This window comes from Conger conger, chromosome 19, assembly GCF_963514075.1.
Source record: "Conger conger chromosome 19, fConCon1.1, whole genome shotgun sequence".
NCBI lineage: Eukaryota > Metazoa > Chordata > Actinopteri > Anguilliformes > Congridae > Conger > Conger conger.
Genome location: NC_083778.1, coordinates 9031586 through 9053906, shown reverse-complemented (window position 1 = coordinate 9053906; position 22321 = coordinate 9031586). Strand labels below are relative to the sequence as shown.

Below are 22321 nucleotides of genomic sequence, written 5' to 3'. Positions count from 1 at the left end.
TGAGCCTGGTCTGCGTACGGATTGTGCTGCACTCATTACAGCGCCTGTGTAATCCACGAGGAACCGTGCCAGAAGGAACCCAGCTCCATACCGGCAATGTCTGGTGTTAAGTCCTCGGCTGGGTGCAATACCACCCTCGGCGGCCATTTTGATATCCCTGATTTAGACCATAGGCATTTTGGTGTCATCCAGTCTTCCAAAATGGTTGTCTTTGTGATACAAGCAACGTTACAAGAGCTTTTCTTGCAGTGGAGAATGAGACTCTGCGGTCACGCTAACGGAGCGGCCTGTAGCGTAGTGGTTAAGGTAAAGGACTGGGACACGCAAGGTCGGCGGTTCTAATCCCGGCGTAGCCACAATAAGATCCACACAGCCGTCGGGCCCTTGAGCAAGGCCCTTAACCCTGCATTGCTCCAGGGGAGGATTGTCTCCTGCTTAGTCTAATCAACTGTACGTCGCTCTGGATAAGAGCGTCTGCCAAATGCCAATAATGTAACGTAATGTAATGCTAGCACGTTCACGGGTACAGTGAGACTGGAGCGGGTGCTATGACGTCGGCAGAGACGAGGAGAGAGAGAGAGTCGCTCGTAAATCCGGCGCTAATCAGCCGCGGGGGAAAGGAGCGATCGCTTCAGTCCGGCCGAACACGGGGACGCGTGACGACCACTTCCGCTCGGTTCATAAAGCGGAAGGAAAAATAAAACCGCGTCATTTTCCGTCCCCACCTCCCTCGCACCGCGAGAATGTGAGCGATTCCGCTTTTAGGCCTCTAGCGTCTTCCTAATTTTACGAATCGGGCGGATCGTTCGCCTCAATTCCGGTGGAAATTGACGGCGGTGGCAGTTCAGCGATGGCGGACACTGCGGCTTCGGCCGTCGGCGAACTCGCCAAACTTTTCCGCCGAGGAGCAAAACTTTGGCAATTGCATTTGATCGGTAATGAGAGTTAGGGGCGGAACTAATCCATCAAAGATTCGCCAAACGACTCTTCGCTCAGCGACTATTCACCAGCAAATAAAGTTTTAGCACTCTGAAAATAAAGATAACTCCCAGGCTTCTTTTGTGTGGGCTTTTATCTCCGGGGTTGGCCGACGTTTCGGTGCGGGTTACGGCTCGCTCGGAGTCCGGGCCGGAGTCTCCCTTTGAAGCCTCGCGGTTATACGACGGCGCTTCGTAAGAAGCCGCCGTGAAAAACTGTGTGCGATCGCTTTTTATCGCCTTTGCGGCGTTCGTAAAAGCCCTCGGTATAAAGCCGTTCCTCTTTTAAGCGTCACCTCGAGTCACCCGTGGCCATTGCCCATGCGGCGGAGGCCTCCTGTTAACAGCCGGCGATTAAAGTGGACGCTTTTTTTAGGAGGAGGATTACCGCGAATATCCGGGGCGGTGATGTCGGCCGCTCCGGCCGGCTTCGGAGAACGGCGCCGAGGCGTTTGCGGATCGGCTGCGGTGTCGGTAAAGCGGAACCGCGCGTCTTCCGCGACGACGGCCTCTTCGTTTCGAAATTGCGTCTTTCGCGAAGGTTTTAAAGACGTCCCCCCCCCCCCCCCCCCCGGCCAAGAGTTACGCGGCGCCTCGAACGGCGTCGCCTACCAGGCTTATTACGCCCGTGAAATCATCGTGAAACCATCCGCTTCCTGTGTCCCCTTCCGCTTCCTGTGTCCGCCCCCTCAACTTCCTGTGTCCTCTTCCACTTCCTTTGTCTGTTTGCTTGGCCTGCAGGAGGTGGTGTGTGTGTGTGTGTGTGTGTGTGTATATATATGTATGTATATGTGTGTGTGTGTGTGCGCGTATGTGGGTGTCTGTCTATGTGCGCGCGTATGTCTGTGTGTTTTGTGTGCGTGTTTGTGTGTGTGTGCGCGTGCGCTTGTGTATGTGTGCATGTGTTTCTGTGTGCACGTGTGTGTGTGTGTGTGTATGTGTGTGAGTGTGAGTGTCAGTTAGAGCAGAGGGAGTTGAGTAGTAGGGGAAGGAAAAAGAGGTGTGTGTGAGTGAGTGAGAAAGGAGTGAGTGAGTGTGAGAAAGGAGTGAGAGACTGTAATAACAGACTGTAGCTCTCACTCAGCCGTGACGGGAGTGAATGTGAATGAAAGTGAATCTCACTGTCTGCTGCTGTGGGATTCCCACCCGTCTGCCTCAGTGCCTTCTTTCACATGAAGAAAATGATTGAAACGGCTGTCAGCCTTTTACACACACACACACACACACACACACACACACGCCTGTGCACACACACACACACACACCTGTGCGCACACACACACACACACACAGACACACACGCCTGTACACACACACACATATATACACACTCACACACCTGTGCACACACACACACACACACACACACACACACACAGACACACACACACACACACACACGCACACACACAGACACGCACACACACACACTCTCACACACTCACACACACACACACACTCTCTCACACACACAAACACACACACACTACCTGCAGCACGCCAGATGGCACCAGCCCTCCAGTAACAGGTCATTTAGACGCAGAATACAAATGGTCGTTTTTATCCGCTCCTCTCCCAGAGTTAAAACCCACCAAGCTGCTAAACTCCGCTGGGCACAGCCGCCCCCCGCCACGGACAGAGGGGCCCGCGCGACGCTTACGTAACAGAGCCGCGCGGCCCCTACAGGCCAGGGGCCCGTCCGGCCATCAATCCGCAATCCGGTTGTTGCCTGACACTTTTTTTGGGGGGTGGGGGGGGGGTGGATTTAGATGTGTTTTCCGCTCACTGAAACGGTTTCTGGATTTGAGACGTCAGCGGAGTTCCCCGTCTCGCGGTTCCCGGGTTCCGCTCCGGGTGGGGGGGGGGTCTGTGTGTCACTAAGCAACCTCCCCCGATCTCCCCCCCCCCCCCACCCCGGTCACCCGCGGTACCGCCGGCGGCCGCCAGGGGGAGCTCCAGGACCTCGACCAATCGGACGGCGCCTCCCTCCCCTCCCCATCCCCCGCTCCTCTCCTCCGCTGCCGCTCTCCTGCGCCCGTCGTCTCTGCTCCTCTCTCTTTTTATTCCCCCTCTCCCCCGGTCTCTGTCGAGCCAGCCCCGCCGAGCGGAGGGCGTATTCGCGGTAGTCGCGGCGACCAGCGCCGACCAGCGTGGAGCCAGGGAGGGAGCGGGGCGCGGAGGCAGCCCGGGCGGAGGGGCATCGCGGAGAGACCGTCTCCACCGCCGGCCGAAGAGAGGTGCCCTTACTGCCGTCTGATCGCACGCCTGTGTGTGTGTGTGTGTGTGTGTGTGTGTGTGTGTGTGTGTTTTACTGCCTGTCTGTGTGTGTGTGTGTGTGTGTGTGTTTTACTGTGTGTGTGTGTGTGTTTTACTGCCTGTCTGTGTGTGTGTGTGTGTGTGTGTGTGTTACTGTGTGTGTGTGTGTGTTTTACTGCATGTCTGTGTGTGTGTTACTGCGTGTGTGTGTGTGTTTTACTGCGTGCGTGTTTGTGTTTTAGTGCGGGCGCATGTTTTACTGTGTGTGTGTGTGTGTGTGTGTGTGTGTGCATGTGCTCCGGTTGTCCTTATTTGTCTGTGCGTGTGTGTGTGTGTGTGTGTGTGTGTGTGTGTCATTCGGTGAGCCCACACAGCTTGCCTGCATGTCTGCTTGTGCGTCTGTATGAATTTCTGTGGATGTGTGTGTGTGTGTGTCTGTATGTGTCTGTAATCTTGTGTGTCTGCGCCTGTGTGTGTGTGTGTGTGTGTGAGAGAGAGAGAGAGAGAGAGAGAGAGAGAGATCATGTCTGTCACTCGTAGCACCAGGCTCTCAGTTTTTTTAGGGGTTTTTTTGATCGTCTGCATTTCTTCCTTTTCCACAGAAGGGTGAGCCTGCCCTCCTTTTATATTCTCCGTCACGTTAGCTGCGCACCGAACGGCCGAATTCGCGAACCCCGATTCGCGAGATGGGGGGGGGGGTAAAAAAAAGAAAAAAAACGCACGCCAGGGCTGGAGCGTTACCATGACATAATTGGATTCTGTCCCCGCCGTCATAGGAGCGTGTGCTTTGATTTTAAATCAGCGCGAAAGGCTGAGGAACGCGCGTGTTTGTGCGTGCGCTCGCCGTGCGTCTCCCTGCGCAGGGAGCGTGTGGCACACGCGTGCAGTGTGAGATGACCGCTCTCTGTTCGGAGGACATGCCTGTATAACTCGCTCTTTAAAAGGAATATTATTTCCGCGTTTTGTTTCGCCGTCTTCGCCGGTTCGGTTTTCCGTTTTATGCGCTGGGTTATTGTACAGCGCCGTGTGCTTAATGCAGTGCTTAAATGCACGGAGAGATTTCTCGTGGAAAACCAGGCATAGACTCTATCGCAATGTCCAATGTCTTTTTTTTTCCTTTGTTGTATTCTGTTTAATGCTCGATGCATTTGTGTCTCGTTTCAGTGAAATTGTAACGCACACCAAAAAAATGTTTTTCGCAAAGACTATCGGAGTGTAGGAAGGTAGATTCAAACGACATGCCGCGTTAGGTTTAACATTCTAACGGCATGCTTCGTCGGGTTCTGATCGAACAGTAATCCTGCATAAACTAAATAGGATTGCGTGACAGAACTATATTTAGAATGATATTTATATCCAGGATTTACACAGTGAAAATAATTAATATGGCTACAGTCCATCCGACAGAACGTGTGAAACTGTAAGTCGCTGGGGTTGGCGGGCGAATTTGGATGGTGAATGCATCTGCCATTCACACAGAAATACTGTGACAGTGGAGGTACAGTTTTGCTCTTCAAGGATCAAATTTCCCAAATGTACCTTGAAAGTACAGCAATGTTCTCTCTGGGTACAAATTAGCATGTTCTCCAAAGCGGTACAAATGAATTATATATTACTGGCAAGGGGTACAGTTCTGTGCACCTGTAGGCTACTTCCCCAGTGTTGTACTGTACCTTTCTGGTGAATCTTTATTAGTGTTGGGATGCACACCATTCATTCCTTCCTACGTTATGATGGCTTTTTCTCAAAGTGAATTGTGGGTAGTGTGGAGGAGCTCTGACGGCCATGCTTCGTAGGTGCCCGCAGGTGTGTGATGTCATCGGAGAGCTGTCCTGCCAGGGGGGCGGGGGGATGGTACGGGGGGAGGGGACATGCAAATGAGGAAGTCACCGTGGATTTTGATGAGCAGTTTAACTTTTTTTTTTTTTTTCCAGAAATAATAATCATTTTCTGGCACCTTTGGACATGTATGAAGGAAATAACAGCCACTCAAATGCGGAAGGCAGAATAATCCCACGATGGCTCGTAATAATCAGCCGAACTCGGTGCCATAGGTTGAACCCACTTCTTACCTACATTTACCTGCTTATGCGCATAATTCTGAGTGCTTGGAAAGTCTCCCCAGATGATAGTGGAGAGATAGGCAGAAGATGTTTTGGGGTGTTCAAGTTCAGGCTTATGACAGTGCTGGATACTCTCTCCTCTGTCGGTATATGATGAGCCTACCTGTTCCACTCATCATGTGTTCTTACGGTCTCGTGTTCTGGACCAGCTAAGTAGCCCGTTCCCCCTCATTACGTACTCTTATATTCTTATTGATTGGGATCCGGTCACCAGAAAATCAGCTCCGTGTTGGAAGTGTCAAATTTGTAATCGATTTGGATGCTTGACTGAGCTTGTCTGGTGGATCGGAACCGAGGAGACACTCCCAGCTTCTGGCCTAGCTGGTTGAGTCAGTTGCACCAGGCAAGATCAATCGAGCACGTAAAAGTATTTGAATCCGAAACGATTCCGCGTTGGAGCCGGGTCCTTGTGACCCGTAGGAAGCGGGTCGGTCCTGGTTTGCGCTGTCGCCTGAAAATCAGAGACCGGGTCAGAGTGGGAGGCTCTACTGGGAACCAGTGAGGGATGTAATTTCTACAATTCTGGAAGAAAAAGTACCATTCTAATTTTAGGTCCAGTTCAGCGAATTGGTATGCTCCACATCTGTTCACTAGCACGGCAGAATAAAAGGCTGATATCGGTCCCCTTGCCTTCCCAACAACTTGAACAAAACGGTTCCAGATGGAAACCTGGAGTCCATAGAAGAACCCAATCTAGGTCAAGGGTTCTTTGTTGTGCAAATTAGTTCTTTGTCAGGGAGCCTTCACAACAGTGGAAAAACAGGAAATGGTTCCTCTATGGAGACAAGCTGTAGAACCCTTTTTCTCAGAGTGTACCACCGAGGGCTACAAAAAGATCTAAAAAGGGTTCTTCTATGGAGACAAGCTGTAGAACCCTTTTTCTCAGAGTGTACCACCGAGGGCTACAAAAAGATCTAAAAAAGGGTTCTTCTATGGAGACAAGCCAAAGACCCTTTTTCTTCGAGCATACCACGGAGGGTTCCATAAAGAACTTAAATGGCTTCATTGTGAACTGCAGCTTATCCAACCTGCTCTGTACGTTCAAATGACCTTGATGCATGGCACTTATTGGACGTCACTTAGAGGGCAATAGAGGGTTCCAGAAAGATCAAAAAAAAGGGGTTCCTCTGAGGAGACGAGCCCCCCGCCCCCGAGTGTGCGTTCCGCGGCCCCCCGGCTCCAGGGTCGGGCGAGGGGCGGTGGTCTGCCTTGAGGCGGGGTTGACGGTGTGTCCTGTTTTGCGTCCCTCAGGTGGAGTCGTGGATAAAGACCTTCGTCATTACCTCAACCTGCGCTTCCAGAAAGGCTCGCTGGACCACGAGCTGCAGCAGGTTATCCGGGACAACCTCTACCTCCGGACCATTCCCTGTGAGTCACCCCCGGGGCCTCCCCGCTTCGCCCCTTTGACCTGTGACCCCGGAAGTAGTAACCGGCCGAATCTCTCGAGTCGGGTGCGCGTCGCGTCGGGTAGGAATTGAGACCTCGCGGACATGCATCGCCGTGCGCGAGATGGTACCGTTTTATGTCTTTTGAGAGGAGCAAAGACTGTGTACATGACTGTGCTGTTGTGGTTCTTGGCAGGGGTCTAGCTAGGAATTCTGGGCCCCTTGGAAAATATATAGCTCTGTGCCCCCCCCCCCCCCCCTTCATTTGTCTTACTCAAAGTTTTGTGGGCCATCTCCAACTGTGGACCCCTAGAACTGTCACCCCCCTCACCCCACTAGCGACGACCCTGGTTCTCGCGATTGACAGGCAAGATGCAGATGTCTGGACATTGGTTTTTTCCTCCCGTTGAGTGAATGCGCTGAATATGTGTGCTCCTTATTCACCAAGCGGAGGCTGTTTTCAAGGCAACTTGGACGGGATTCTTTTATGCGCGAATGTCGGAAGTGTTGGAGAACAACAGGTGAGGCCACTTGTGTGAGACGGTACTCGCAATACATTTCACAGCCCCGGTGTTACAGGGACGGTGGGGAGTTGTTTTGTCTAAATCTAAAATGGAGTCCGTTTGGTGTTTCTGCTGGTTTGGCTTTGTTAGCGTAGGCGCTGTTATTGTGGCGCAAGCTTTGGAACCGCTCTCGTATTGCGATCAATACTTTTTATGTGCACGGTTTTAACCGCTGCAGTTTGTGGCATTCAGCTTTTCTGTTTATAGATAATGTACTTTCTAATATGTCCGTTTGTTAAGGGGTTTTAACCGTGCATTGTGGTTCTTGTGCAGATCTTGTGTCTGTCATGAATTGTATTTGTCATCAGAATAATAATAATAATAATCTCATTTGTTATTTTGCTGACACTTTTATCCGAAGTGACTTTCAGTCGATTAGACTAAAGCAGGGGACAATCCCCCGGAGCGATGCGGGGTTAAGGGCCTCGCTCAAGGGCCCAACAGTTGCGCGGGTCTTACGGTGATTGGGGATTGAACCACCGACCTTGCAGGACCCTCAACCACGAGGCTACAGCGCATTCTCTCCTGCGTCTAATCTCATCGTGGCTACGCCGGGACTTGAACCAGCAACCTTCCGGGTCCCAGTCATGTACCTTAGCCGCGAGGCCAGTTCAGTGACGTGGGAGGTGTCCTTCGCGGCGGGCAGAGCGGTTCTGACAGTGCGGCTGTGCCACTAGGTCCAACGCGTTGTTCTGCCTTCAGATTATAAACCGGCGTCGAGAACAATGGCGGTTAACTGGGGCCACCATGAACCTTTTTCACCAATTACAGCAGCAGTGTTCCGCGTAAGATCTGATCAAAACGCGTCCGGTGACTGAAGCTGGGGGTAATAATCGGGGGCGTAAGTCGGCATGAAATTCCAAAACTCGTCTGCCCTCCGGCACCCGACACCCCCACCCCATCCGAACCCCCCCCCCCCCTCCACGCAGAGTTTCGTTCTTTCATTTCGGCGGAAGAAAGGAAGAAAGAACTCTGCGATGATGAAAAGGCTCGGTTCCGGTAACGGATTTCACAGAGGCGGCGTTGACATCGCGACCCGAAACCCTCGCCGCTAATGGCCATTGGCTATTCCCGTCGCCTTCTCTCCCCCCCTCCCCCCGTCTGTCTGAGGTGTTCCTCCTTTTGTTTCCGTGACGACTGCAGACGGGACGTCGGCGATCTGAATCTCCAGCCCGGGTGTCTGAATGCGCAGCGGAATTAGTTTAAGGCGAAGATTTAAGCTCGATAGATTTCCCCGTCTATGCGCGGGTTTTTTTTGTTGTTCCACAGACGGGAGAGGCCGAAGGGCTCATATCTGAGCGGTGAAAAGCGGGAATGTTGACATCTGGAAGGTCGGAAATGGTAAATGGTTGGCATTTATATCGCGCCTTTATCCAAAGCGCTGTACAATCGATGCTTCTCATTCACCCATTCATACACACTCACACACTGACGGCAATTGGCTGCCATGGAAGGCCCCGACCAGCTCGTCAGGAGCGTTTGGGGGTTAGGTGTCTTGCTCAGGGACACTTCGACACAGCTCGGGCGGGGGATCGAACCGGCAACCCTCCGACTGCCAGACGACTGCTGTTACTGCCTGAGCCGTGTCTCCCCACTAAATCTAGGTTGAGAGGCGGTTCGACAGAAACAGACTCGGTTAATCGCGATGTCGCACGGTTTTTACCTGGATATAGCCTGGTGACGTCCTAGCTAGTCGGCTCGAAAAACGTTGAACTTTTCCACCAAATGGAGGCCGGTTATTCACCGGAATGCTCAGACAACATTTCACTGACGTTTTACCGCAAAAATGTTCACTGGGACAAAAAAAAGATGCGTTGGTTGGTGAGTGAACGCGGTTACCGAATTTACCCGAAGTGCTTTAGCGTCGAACATCTGTGTGAAATGGGCGGGAACGGGTCGGGGAGCGTTTCGGTAACGCGGAGCGACGGTGCAGAAGCGGGAGCAGCCCGAGGAGAAGATTTAACACGCCTTTTATGGCCTTCCAGCCCGAGCTGGGAATCATTACTGCCTGAACTGGAAGTGTGCGCAGATTCAATTACTATGAGCTGAGAGAGGGAGAGAGGGAGAGGGGGAGAGAGAGGGAGGAGAGAGAGGGAGGGGAGGGGGGGGGAGAGAGGGAGGAGGGGGGGGAGAGAGGGAGGAGGGGGGGAGAGAGGGAGGAGAGGGGGGGAGATAGAGGGAGGGGAGGGAGGGGGAGAGAGGGAGGAGTGGGGGGAGAGAGGGAGGAGGGGGGGAGAGAGAGAGGGAGGGGGGGCCAGAGGGAGGGAGGGAGGGAGGGAGGGAGGGAGGGAGAAAGGGATAGGATGGGAGAGCGGGAGAGGAGGGTAGAGAGAGACGGAGGGGGAGAGAGGGAGAGGGAGGGGGAGGGCTGGAGGGAGGGAGGGAGGGAGGGAGGGAGAGGGGAGGGAGGGAGGGGGGAGAGGGGGAAAGAGACAGAGGGAGGGAGAGAAAAAGATGGGGACAGAGGAGGATAGAGGGAGAGAGACAGACAGAAGGAGGGTGAGACTGGGAGGGTAGGTGAGGGGAAGAGGGTCAGAGGGAGAGGAACGGACAGAGACCAAGATGGACAGGGAAGGAGAAAGAGAGAGAGGAAGGGTAAGGCGAGAGTGAGAGAGGGAAGAAGGGAGAGGGGGGAGGGGAGAGAGAATGAAGTGAGAGAATAGAGTCGGCCTGGGCGTTATTTTGGGGCAACACAGAAGCCCGTTCCTCAGCTTTTAGCTCAAGGTCGTCACGGCGTGAAAACCGCTGGGGTCAGACCGCCAAAAGACACACAGGCGTGTGCTCTGATGACATCATCACTTACTATGGTGGTGGGGAGAGGTGGGGTGGTTCTATTGCTCTGGGGTGGGGGGGTGGTGTAGATTCAGCAAAAGTCAGTAAAGAAAGTCAACTCGTGCCCTACGCAGCACAAATACTGCACTTTCATTTAATCTGTATGTAACTGACTGCATTGTGCTTTGCCTTAGTTTGCTGAATATTTGTTTGCTAAATACTTTTTTGACTGTTCAGCGCCTTAGACCACCTTGGTGTGAAGAGCGCTGTATAAAACCGGTCGTTTACCTGGTTTTACGGCAGATTCGGTACCTTAGTGCCTCCCAACCCTGTTCCTGAAGATCTATTGTCCTGTAGGTTTTTACAACCCTGTTCTTGGAGACCTACCGTCCTGTAGGTTTTCACTCCAACCCTAACAAAGCACACCTCATTCAACAGCTAGAGCAGGGACTGCCCAACCCTGCTCCTGGAGATCTACCGTCCTGTAGGTTTTCACTCCAACCCTAACAAAGCACACCTCATTCAACAGCTAGAGCAGGGCTGCCCAACCCTGTTCCTGGAGATCTACCGTCCTGTAGGTTTTCACTCCAACCCTAACAAAGCACACCTCATTCAACAGGTCTGCATTGAGCTGGAACGCGGGGTTGGAATGAAGACCTTACAAACACGGCGGATCTACAGGAATCGAGTTGGGAACCGCTGCTGAATCCGTTCGCTCGAAAGCTGTGAACTGCTTGAGATTTGGATTTGGATCAGCTGTAATAATAAGCGCTGCCGTGGTGAGGGAATTGGGCTCCTGAAAGCAGAGGCTGCAGGATCGATACCATTCCATGCCGTTAGACCCCTGAGGCTCTGATCCTGAATCCCTTCAGTAAAAACCCATCCCAGCATTCGATGTGTGGAAGTCATAAGATCGAGCATCCGCTAAAGGCCTATGTAATGTAATGTAATTGAGTGCTAGCATAGGCGACACGTACACATAATGCAATCTACTGTGATGCTAACATAGCCTGAACATACATGTATTGTAATACTCTGCAAGGCTAACATAGCCTTAACGTACAATGTAATGCCATGTAATGCAATGCTAACATAGCCTCAACATACATGTACTGTCAGGTCAAGTAATGGACCGGTCAAAGATGACAGAAAGGTGACAGTAATGCAAATAACCACACATTACAACAGTGGTACGCAGAAGAGCATCTCTGAACACACAAGGCATCATAACTTAAAGTGGATAGGCGACAGCAAAAGAAGTCTAAAAAATGAGTCTGATCAATATCTAATAAAGTGCTCACTGAGTGCATTGTGATGCTAATGTAGCCTAAACATACATGTCATGTGATGCAGTGCAATGCTAATGCTAACATAGCCTCAACATGCGTGTAATGCAATGCAGTGCTAGCATAGCCTAAACATGCGTGTAATGCAATGCTGTGCTAGCATAGCCTAAACATGCATGTATTGCAATGCACTGCTAGCATAGCCTAAACATGCGTGTAATGCAATGCCGTGCTAGCATAGCCTAAACATGCGTGTAATGCAATGCCGTGCTAGCATAGCCTCAACATGCGTGTAATGCAATGCCGCGCTAGCATAGCCTAAACATGCGTGTAATGCAATGCCGCGCTAGCATAGCCTCAACATGCCTGTAATGCAATGCCGCGCTAGCACAGCCGAAACATGCATGTAATGCAATGCAGTGCAATGCTAATGCTAACATAGCCTAAACATGCATGCATTGCAATGCAGCGCTAACATAGCCTAAACATGCGTGTAATGCAATGCCGCGCTAACATAGCCGAAACATGCGTACATACAATATACCGCAACGTGACGCGAGGCAGACGCAGCCTGGGCGGCTCAGCGGAAGCGCTTGAGAGTGAGCGAGCCGCGTGGAGTGGGAGCAGTCTGAACAGGAAGCCGTGCAGACAGGTCTCATTCACAGGCAGCCCCGTGAGCGGATCCCCAACCAAGGCCAGAGACCGGCCTTCCGCGGCTATCAGTGCGCAATAACACATTAATAACCGCGCTATAGACTGTGAAATAAAGGCATTGTAGGGTTTATTCCATTTTAGTAGACGCGACGTTAAGGTGGTCACACGCGGTTGTCTTCCGCACCAGGCCTGGGTGAGATTATCTCGGATTCAAATGCTTTTCGGTGCTTGACTGAGCTTGTCTGGTGTGCTGGAGGTGCTCTTGGTTGGTTAAATTGCGCCAGGCGAAATCAGTCGAGCGCAGAAAAGTATTTGTATCCAACGCAATTACGTATTTGATCCAGATCTGATGTGTACAATGTAATAAAGCATTATTAGCCACATATGACTGCAACATGCTCTCAAGATTGACTGTGCTTTGTATTTGTAGTTCTAGTATGTCGTATGTAGTTTGTCGTATTATTATAGCGGTCATACCATGTCCCTGCTGATTGGCTAAATGTGTGTCGGTTTTATTTGTGCTTGATTGAGGCAGAAGAACTTTGGAAAACTGACTGAAATAAACTTCTCTTGGAAGTGGTGTTTTGGGCCAGTAGGGGGCACTCTCTTTGGCCAGCTACAGTTGAGTAATGTTGACTGGAGCACAGTATCTTCTCCAGCTCATCTGCAACTGAGTTTTTATACTGTGGAATTTGCCTGCTTACACCACACGAGACCAATGCTGGGTGGAGGACCATATTATCCCACAATTCTGTGTCTCTCCACCATAGAGGGCTTGCACTGAGGAAAGGCCCTCCTTGGCCAATTAAAAAAATATGGAGGACCTAGCACACCCCTCTCTACTTCTTCTCCAGAGACGCTCCGACCTTCTCACACTAACCCACTAATCCACAGGTCTCAAACTCCAGTCCTGGAGGGCCGCAGTGTCTGCTGGTTTTTGGGTTGTTCTCAGAACCTGTGGTTTATTCAAGTCATTGATTGGCTAAAGAATCCACACACCTTGCTCTCAAGGCCTTCATTGACTGCCGATTGGAAGGAAACCCCAAAAACCCGCAGACACTGCGGCCCCCTGGGAATTCAGTTTGACACCCCTGCAGGAATCTGTCCGTTTACCATAGAGCTCTTATGTGTAGGTTTAGCCCTTTCTTCGCCAAATTATAGATGGAGAAATGCCTGCCCGAGGATCTTCCCCTACGCTAGCTCACAAATCTCTGCCTCTTTTACCATAGAGTTTCCGGACTGAGGAAAGGCCCTCCTCTGCCAAATGAGAACAGAGTAGACACTGGCTGGAGGACCATAATTTCCCAAGCTAGCCCTCTCTTTACCATCAAGTTATTTTTACTCATGAATTGGCCCTTCCTGACCAAATCAGAACAAGATAATTACTTTGCCCCAGGAGTATATCGTATTGAGCTTCCTCACAAATGTCTGCCTCTTTACCATAGAGTTTCTTATACTGAGGAATGCCCTCATTGGCCAAATGAGAGCAGTATAAATGCTAGCTGGAGGACTTTAATTTCCCGAGCGAGCCCACAACTCTATATCTTTACCATAGAGGTTTTTTTTGACTTGCGAATAGCCTTCCGAGACCAAATCAGAGTGAAAGAATTGCCTTGCCTGAGGAGCATATCTTTTCTCAGCTATCCCACAAATCTCTGCCCCTTTACCATAGAGCTTCTTGCACTCTGGGGATGCCCTCATTGGCCAAACGGGACGAGGTTTGCTGGTGGACCGGACATGCGTAAGGATGATGTCACTCCTCATCAGCTCCACTTAGGGAAGCTCTGTGAATGACCCAGAAAAGCAAGCAGATGGAGGGAGATGAGTCAGTCTGTGGCCCTGGATTCAACGAACATCCCCCTCTCCCCTCCCTTAATTTACAGATGAATATAAACTGGCACTTTTAACAGGGAAAATGATGACGCTCCCTTCATGAGCACTTTCATTTGATTGTGTTTGAAGGTGAAGGACGGTGGCAATGGGTGCACTGTGATGGTACACGTGTGTGTGTGTGTGTGTGTGTGTGGTGTGTGTGTGTGTGTGTGTGTGTGGTGTGTGTGTGTGTGTGTGTGTGTGTGTGTGTGTGTGTGTGTGTGTGTGTGTGTGTGTGTGTGGTGTGAGTGTGTGTGTGGTGTGTGTGTGTGTGTGTGTGTGTGTGAGGGAATGAGTGACGTATTGCCCTTGCTTGATGGTTTCTATTTCTGTATATAAACACTCAGGTATTATTTTACTCGAAAATAATTTGACTCTCTTACTGTATCTTTGTGTTAGTCATTTGTGAAAAGCACTATGTTATTATTATTATTTTTATATTATTATTATTATCCATCCATCCATTATCTGAACCCGCTTATCCTGAACAGGGTTGCAGGGGGGCTGGAGCCTATCCCAGCATACATTGGGCGAAAGGCAGGAATACACCCTGGACAGGTCGCCAGTCCATCGCAGGGCACACACACCATTCACTCACACACTCATACCTACGGGCAATTTAGACTCTCCAATCAGCCTAACCTGCATGTCTTTGGACTGTGGGAGGAAACCGGAGTACCCGGAGGAAACCCACGCAGACACGGGGAGAACATGCAAACTCCGCACAGAGAGGCCCCGGCCGACGGGGATTCGAACCCGGGACCTCCTTGCTGTGAGGCGGCAGTGCTACCCACTGCACCATCCGTGCCGCCTATTATTATTATTATTATTATTATTATTATTATTATTATTATTATTATTATTATTATTATTATTATTATTATTATTATTATTATTATTGGCGGCACGGATGGTGCAGTGGGTAGCACAATGCATGCTGGGATAGGCTGCAGCCCCCCAGCGACCCTGTTCAGGATAAGCGGGTTCAGGTAATGGATGGATGGATGGATTATTATTATTATTATTATTATTATTACTATTATTATTATTAAAATGGCACAATTTTTAATCGGTCAGGGCAATTCTCAAGCACAGTTGTTCCACACTTGTCCACTCAACGCACTCCTCCGACACTCCCACCCACGAGCGGCCCATTTTGCTCCTCATTTGCCGGACGTTACCACATCTGCTCTGCGATGTACTGTGCGTACGCTGCTTCTATGCGATTCATCAGCCCCAAGTTGATGTTCTTCTGTGAAAATGTGAGTACATTTACCTACGTGTTTATGGTGTGCTGACGTGATTTTATTTAAACCTCTACCTCCGCTGTGGAAGCGGTTTGGAGTCAGGGAATCGGCCGGATGAAGGATGGAAGCGGGTTGAGCGGGGACTGTGGCGTTCCCATTTGCCGGAACGTTCCGGAAATCTCGGAGGGGGTCGGCGACGGGGTTGGGCGCCGCGTTTGGTCATGCCCCCCCCCCCCCCCCCCACCACCCCACCCCCCCCCTATCGGAAGTTCGCCCGATTTCTGACCCGGCCGTGGGTTTCCATGGTGACCCTTATCCAGCCCCCCCCCCCCCCCCCCCCCCCCCCCCCCCGTGCTTTTTGACAGGAGCTGCTAATCATTTCTCGACGAGTGGGAATTATCCGAGATGGTCCTGAAATAGACCCGGCTCTGGGATTTCCGAGAGTCCGCGCTCTCCCTCTGTGTGTGTGTGTGTGTGTGTGTGTGTGCGCGTGTGTGTGTGTGTGTGTGTGTGTGTGTGTGTGTGTGTGTGTGTGTGCGTGCGTGTGCGCGTGTGTGTGTGTGTGTGTGTGTGTGTGTGTGCGTGTGTGTATGTGTGTGTGTGCGCGTGTGTGTGTGTGTGAGCTGCACGTGACTGCAGTGTGTGAGGGAATGAGTGACTTATTGCCCTTGCTTTATGGTTTTCTATTTCTGTATATGAACACTCAGGTATTATTTCACTCAAAAATAATTTGACTCTCTTACTGTATCTTTGTGGTAGTCATTTGTGAAAAGCACTATACAGATAAAATGTTATTATGACCCACGCACGAGCGGCCATTTTGCTCCTCATTTGCCGGACGTTACCACATCTGCTCTGCGATGTACTGAGCGTATGCTGCTTCTATGCGATTCATCAGCCCCAAGTTGATGTTCTTCTGTGAAAATGTGAATAAATTTACCTACGTGTTTATGGTGACCCTCATCCAGCCCCCCCCCCCGTGCTTTTTGACAGGAGCTGCTAATCATTTCTCGACGAGTGGGCTCTGGGATTTCTTGGAAACAGAGCTCTGGGAGAGGTGTCTGTGTGTGTGTGTGTGTGTGTGTGTGGGGATGTTTTTCAGAGTGCTCTGTGCACAGCCACTCTTCTCCAACCAAATGTGTGTGTGTGTGTGTGTGTGATGGGGAGAGAGAGGATTTGGGTGAGAGAGAATGTATCTGTGTGTGTGTGTGTGTGTGTATGTGTGATGGGGAGAGAGAGGATTTGGGTGAGAGAGAATGTATCTCTGTGTGTGTGTGTGTGTGTGTGTGTGTGTGAGAGAGAGTGAGTGAGTGAGCGAGAGAGAGAGAGAGAGAGAGGATTTGTGTGTGAGAGAATGTATCTGTGTGTGTGTGTGTGTGTGTGTGTGTGTGTGATGGGGAGAGAGAGGATTTGGGTGAGAGAGAATGTATCTGTGTGTGAGAGAGAATGTATCTGTGTGTGTGTGTGTGTGTGTGTGTGTGTGTGGAAAAGAATGTGCAGAGTAAATGTGTATGTGTACGTGAGAGAGAGGGAGAGAGAGTCAGAGAAAGAGTGTGTGAGAGATCTGTACATCTATACAAAGTGGATATTTTATGCTGTAATGATATCTGGCTTTTACTTTTATGACTTTTACTTTTTATGAGTGTTCTGTCATTTATTAGTTCTGTCTGCATTCATCTATAAATCTGATAAACTGCCGACCTGCTGTGGAAGTTGAACATATTTGTTCGCCATTTATGAGATTTGCATCTTGAGCAATATTTTCATGAAATGCTGAGCCGGAATCAATTATTATCAATTTCCTATTCTCTCATTCAAATTGTTACTCCAAATAAACATTTAGCCTTTCTGAAAGCAGATTTAATTTTAACATTCCCAAAAGCATTAAATATATTTGCCATAAAGCACCAATTTATTGGTTTGAGGCAATACACGCTGTCAGCCTCTGAGATGGAAACTGTTTAGACCAGGAGTATCAAACTCCAGTCCTGGAGGACAGCGGCGTCTGCAAGTTTCTGTCATTTAGTCACCAGCCAATCAAGGCCTCAGAAACAGTTTGTGTGAACCCTACAACCAATCAGCAATTAGATTAATCAACTTAATGTGGAAAGCTGCAGATTGTTGTCTAACACCCCGACTTTAGATCGCCGGGTGCTTTCTCTGAGACGGGTAACCAGTATTTTAAAACATTTGTCTTCAGAAAGCACATTGGTGCTAAACGTGAGTCGATTGACCGCTAGGCTGGTTACTTCCGGGTTGGCACAAACAAGCATCTATTCCGGTCTTATTAGCCCTGTAGGTGACCGGTATCTCCCCTGTTCACTGTGTTGGTTGGTTGGCATTTATATAGCGCCTTTATCCAAAGCGCTGTACAATTGATGCTTCTCATTCACCCATTCGTACACGCACTCACACACCGACGGCGATTGGCTGCCATGCAAGGCCCCGACCAGCTCGTCAGGAGCATTCGGGGGTTAGGTGTCTTGCTCAGGGACACTTTGACACAGCCCGGGCGGGGGATCGAACCGGCAACCTTCCGACTGCCAGACGACTGCTCTTACTGCCTGAGCCATGTCGCCTGTGTTTTATCGCCTGTGTCTTCATGCCGATCTCTCGGGAATGCTATCGCGAGCAGAGTATGTGATGTAGGATTTGCGTTCCCTGTTACCGGAGTGCTGAGGTTAATATGCGCACTACTCTCTTTCTCACACACACACACACACACACACACACATACTCTCTTCTCTCTCTCTTTCTCTCCCTCTCTGTTTCTCTCTCTCCTCGCCTCTTCCCCCTCTCTCAGATTTCAGTCGACATTCATATTTAAATGTGCTTGAGTTGCACAACCATGAAAATTACCGTTTGCAACGTACGCCAAACAACAATTCAGCTGTCAGTTAGCGCAAATTGATAACGCGCATTTGTGTAAACAGCAATTCCAGAAACTCGTTGCATCGTTGACAAATGTTGCACACAGTGTTTTTCTCTCTCCTCCTCTGTCTTTCCGCTGTCTCCTTCCCTCCCTCTCCTCTCCTCTCCTCCCCTCTCCTCCCTCCCTCCCCCTTTTACATGCTCTCTGTTCCCGTCTCTCGCTCCCGCTCACATTTTGTTCTCTCCTCTCTCCCCCTCTTTCTCTCTCTCTCTCATATTCTCTCACAGTCTCAAGCCCACCCTCTCTCTCGCTCTCCCTCCTCTCTCTCTCTCTCTCTGTCTCTCTCGCTCTCCCTCTCTCTCCAATTCAATATGCTTTTTTGGCATGACATACCGACAGTAGACGTTGGCAAAGCATTTCGAAAAGGAAAAAAGTGGAACTATTGAAAACATTTGAACGTTCGGTTATTTACTGTAATTACAATATGGGCAACTTTAACTGGGAACACATTGTACGTTTCATCTGTGCAGTGGTTTTCCTGTGTAGGAGTGCCCCCCCCTCCCCCAATCTCATTTTTCACCTTTCAATTTCAGTGTGCTTTATTGGCAGGAATGCTACAGTCACAATGCCAAAGCATATTATATTGTGTGTGTGTGTATATATATAGTAACCTGTATGCAGAAATGTGCTGAAACTAGAGAACCACATGCAACAATTATATCTCTCTCTCCCACTCACTCATTCTCATATAGTCACGCACACACACACACACACACACTCACACTCACACACACGCATACGCACATACATACACACTCACATTCTCACTCACACACTTGCAAATACTCACTCACACACACATACTCACATCGACACAATTCTCCTCTTTTTGGCTCTATACACCACCACAATGGATTTGAAATGAAACGAACAAGATATGCTTTAACTGCAGACTTTCAGCTTTAATTTGAGGGTATTTACATCCAAATCAGGTGAATGGTGTCGGAATTACAACAGTTCCTATATGTGCCTCCCACTTTTTAAGGGACCAAAAGTAATAGGACAATTGGCTGCTCAGCTGTTCCATGGCCAGGTGTGTGTTATTCCCTCATCTCATTTACAAGGAGCAGATAAAAGGTCTAGAGTTCATTTCAAGTGTGCTATTTGCATTTGGAATCTGTTGCTGTCAACTCTCAATATGAGATCCAAAGAGCTGTCACTATCAGTGAAGCAAGCCATCATTAGGCTGAAAAATCAAAACAAACCCATCAGAGAGATATCAAAAATATTAGGTGTGGCCAAATCAACATGGAACATTGGAACATTCTTAAAAAGAAAGAACGCACCGGTGAGCTCATCAACACCAATCGGAAGACCACGGAAAACAACTGTGGTGGATGACAGAAGAATTCTTTCCCTGGTGAAGAAAAACCCCTTCACAACAGTTGGCCAGATCAAGAACACTCAAGAGAAGACTTCACCAGAGTGAATACAGAGGGTTCACCACAAGATGCATTGGTGAGCCTCAAAAACAGGAAGACCAGATTAGAGTTTGCCAAACAACATCTAAAAAAGCCTTTACAGTTCTGGAACAACATCCTATGGACAGATGAGACAAAGATCAACTTGTACCAGAATGATGGGAATAGAAGAGTATGGAGAAGGAAAGGAACTGCTCATGATTCACCTCATCAGTGAAGCATGGTGGTGGTAGTGTCATGGCGTGGGCATGTATGGCTACCAATGGAACTGGTTCCCTTGTATTTATTGATGATGTGATTGCTGACAAAAGCAGCAAGATGAATTCTGAAGTGTTTCGGGCAATATTATCTGCTCATATTCAGCCAAATGCTTCAGAACTCATTGGACGGCGCTTCACAGTGCAGATGGACAATGACACGAAGCATACTGCGAAAGCAACCAAAGAGTTTTTTAAGGCAAAGTAGTGGAATGTTATTCAATGGCCAAGTCAATCACCTGACCTGAATACGATTGAACATGCATTTCACTTGCTGAAGACAAAACTGAAGGGGAAATGCCCCAAGAACAAGCAGGAACTGAAGACAGTTGCAGTAGAGGCCTGGCAGAGCATCACCAGGGATGAAACCCAGCGTCTGGTGATGTCTATGCGTTCCAGACTTCAGGCTGTAATTGACTGCAAAGTTTGATTTATGATTGTTAGTTTGTCCCATTACTTTTGGTCCCTTAAAAAGTGGGAGGCACATATACAAACTGTTGTAATTCCTGCACCGTTCACCTGATTTGGATGTAAATACCCTCATTGTTAGTTTGTTTCATTTCAAATCCATTGTGGTGGTGTATAGAGCCAAAAAGATGAGAATTGTGTCGATGTCCAAATATTTATGGAACTGACTGTAGTCACACACACACACACACACACACACTCACATTCTCACTCACACACACACATACTCACGCACACACTCACACATACACATACTCACTCACAATCAAACACACTGAGAGTGTATGTTGTCCTCTGCAGCAGATGGCTGTGTGTTTGTTGACAGTAGTGTGTGTGTGTGTGTATAACGCTGTAGAACAGGGCAGAGTGAGTAATCCAGAGCCGGGGTTAGCGGTTAGCGCCCGCTAAGCCATCCAGCACCCGCCGGAGCCGCGCAATTAGCCGCTAAGCCCGGCCAATCACGGCCCACGCTTGTTCTTCTGCGACCCCTACCGCGACCTGGTTAATCGCTCTTCTTCGACCACATGGAACGGCCCCAATCGTTTCGGCCGCCAAGACCGTTCCCACGTATGTGACTCACGACAGACGACGGCATAATGAATTAATTTTTTTATATATCGCACACGTTTCCCCCCCCGAATCCAGACGTGTCAAAACGGAGGGTGGCAAAGAAGTACGGGCCCCCCCAGCGTCCCTTCGGGGCCTAAAGTAATCATTTAAGTGACGCTTCTCGTGAACCTGGGGCTCGAAGTCGGCTGTGTGTGTTGGCTGACCACCCTAAACCGGAACAGTGCCCCGGGTTTTTGAGAAATGAGTTTGGGATTTTGAGGCTCTGCGGCGAATTCACGGCGGCCACGTCTGTTTGTCCACGGCGGAGGATAAATCTGAGGTGCGATAAAGGAGATGACGGCCATTCTGATCGGTCCCGGCTTATCCCGAGTGGGATCTGTGATCAATCGTGGCAGGCTTTGGCCTTCAGGCAAATCCCAACCCTTCCCAGAATTCCCAGAGTCATGGAGACTCTCCGATCCGGGCTCCCGTGCTCCGACACGAACCGTCGACTCGCACGTCTGCGATCTCAGACAACCGGTTTCACGCGCTTCGGTTTCCGCCAAAATTGTTTACCGCGTCAAGTCTCTCTCCGTGTTTCACGAACCTGTCACACTTCCCGGATTTCTCCCGCCACATTCCTGTCTCTTCTTTGTTTTGTTGTCTTCTATCCGGCGTCCCCGTCTTCCAGCGGTTCGCGGAAAGCTGGCGGGAGACAGCGTCAGGGCCGGGGCCCTGGTCACCGTGCGGCCCTTTGATCCCGGCCCTTTGATCCCGGCCCTTTGAGCCTGCCCCTCGCCCTTTGAGTCCGCCCCCCGGCCCTTTGAGCCCGCCCCCCGGCCCTTTGAGCCCGCCCCCAACCCCTTTGAGCCCGCCCCCGGCCCTTTTAACCCGCCCCCAACCCCTTTATACCCGCCCCCAACCCCTTTGAGCCCGCCCCCGGCCTTTTGAACCCGCCCCCAACCCATTTGAACCCGCCCCCGGCCCTTTGAGTCCGCCCCCGGGCTCCTGTGCGGAGACTCAGCCCCACGCCGCAGTCCTGGGGAGAGAGGGAGCGGAGATTGTTCCGGAACATCAATATTCATGTGCGGGAGCGGGGAGAGAGAGGGCCCTGCTGAGGCTCTGAGGGAGTGCTGGAGCAACACGCAGGACATCTATAATTCACTCTGTCTGGAGCTGCTGCTGCCACACACACACACACTGTACACACACACACACACACACACATACACACACACACACACACACACACACACACACACACACACACTGTATACACACACACACTGTATACACACACTGTATGCACACACACACACACACACACTGTATACACACACACACACACACTCTATACACACACACATACCCTGTACACACACACACACACTGGACACACACAGACACACACACATACACACACACACACACACACATACACACTGTATACACACACACACTGTATACACACACACTGTATGCGCACACACACACACACTCTATACACACACACATACCCTGTACACACACACACACACACACACTGTACACACACACAC

General features: G+C 50.1%; 1 protein-coding gene across 1 annotated transcript in view; it reads left to right on the top strand.

The window, feature by feature from the left end:
• The window catches only part of LOC133119324 (membrane-associated guanylate kinase, WW and PDZ domain-containing protein 2-like), a 196690-nt gene that overhangs the window by 37175 nt on the left and 137194 nt on the right, over positions 1 to 22321 (top strand). The window contains 1 exon segment of the mRNA XM_061229860.1: positions 6608 to 6724. Coding sequence (XP_061085844.1) covers positions 6608 to 6724 — 117 coding nt within the window.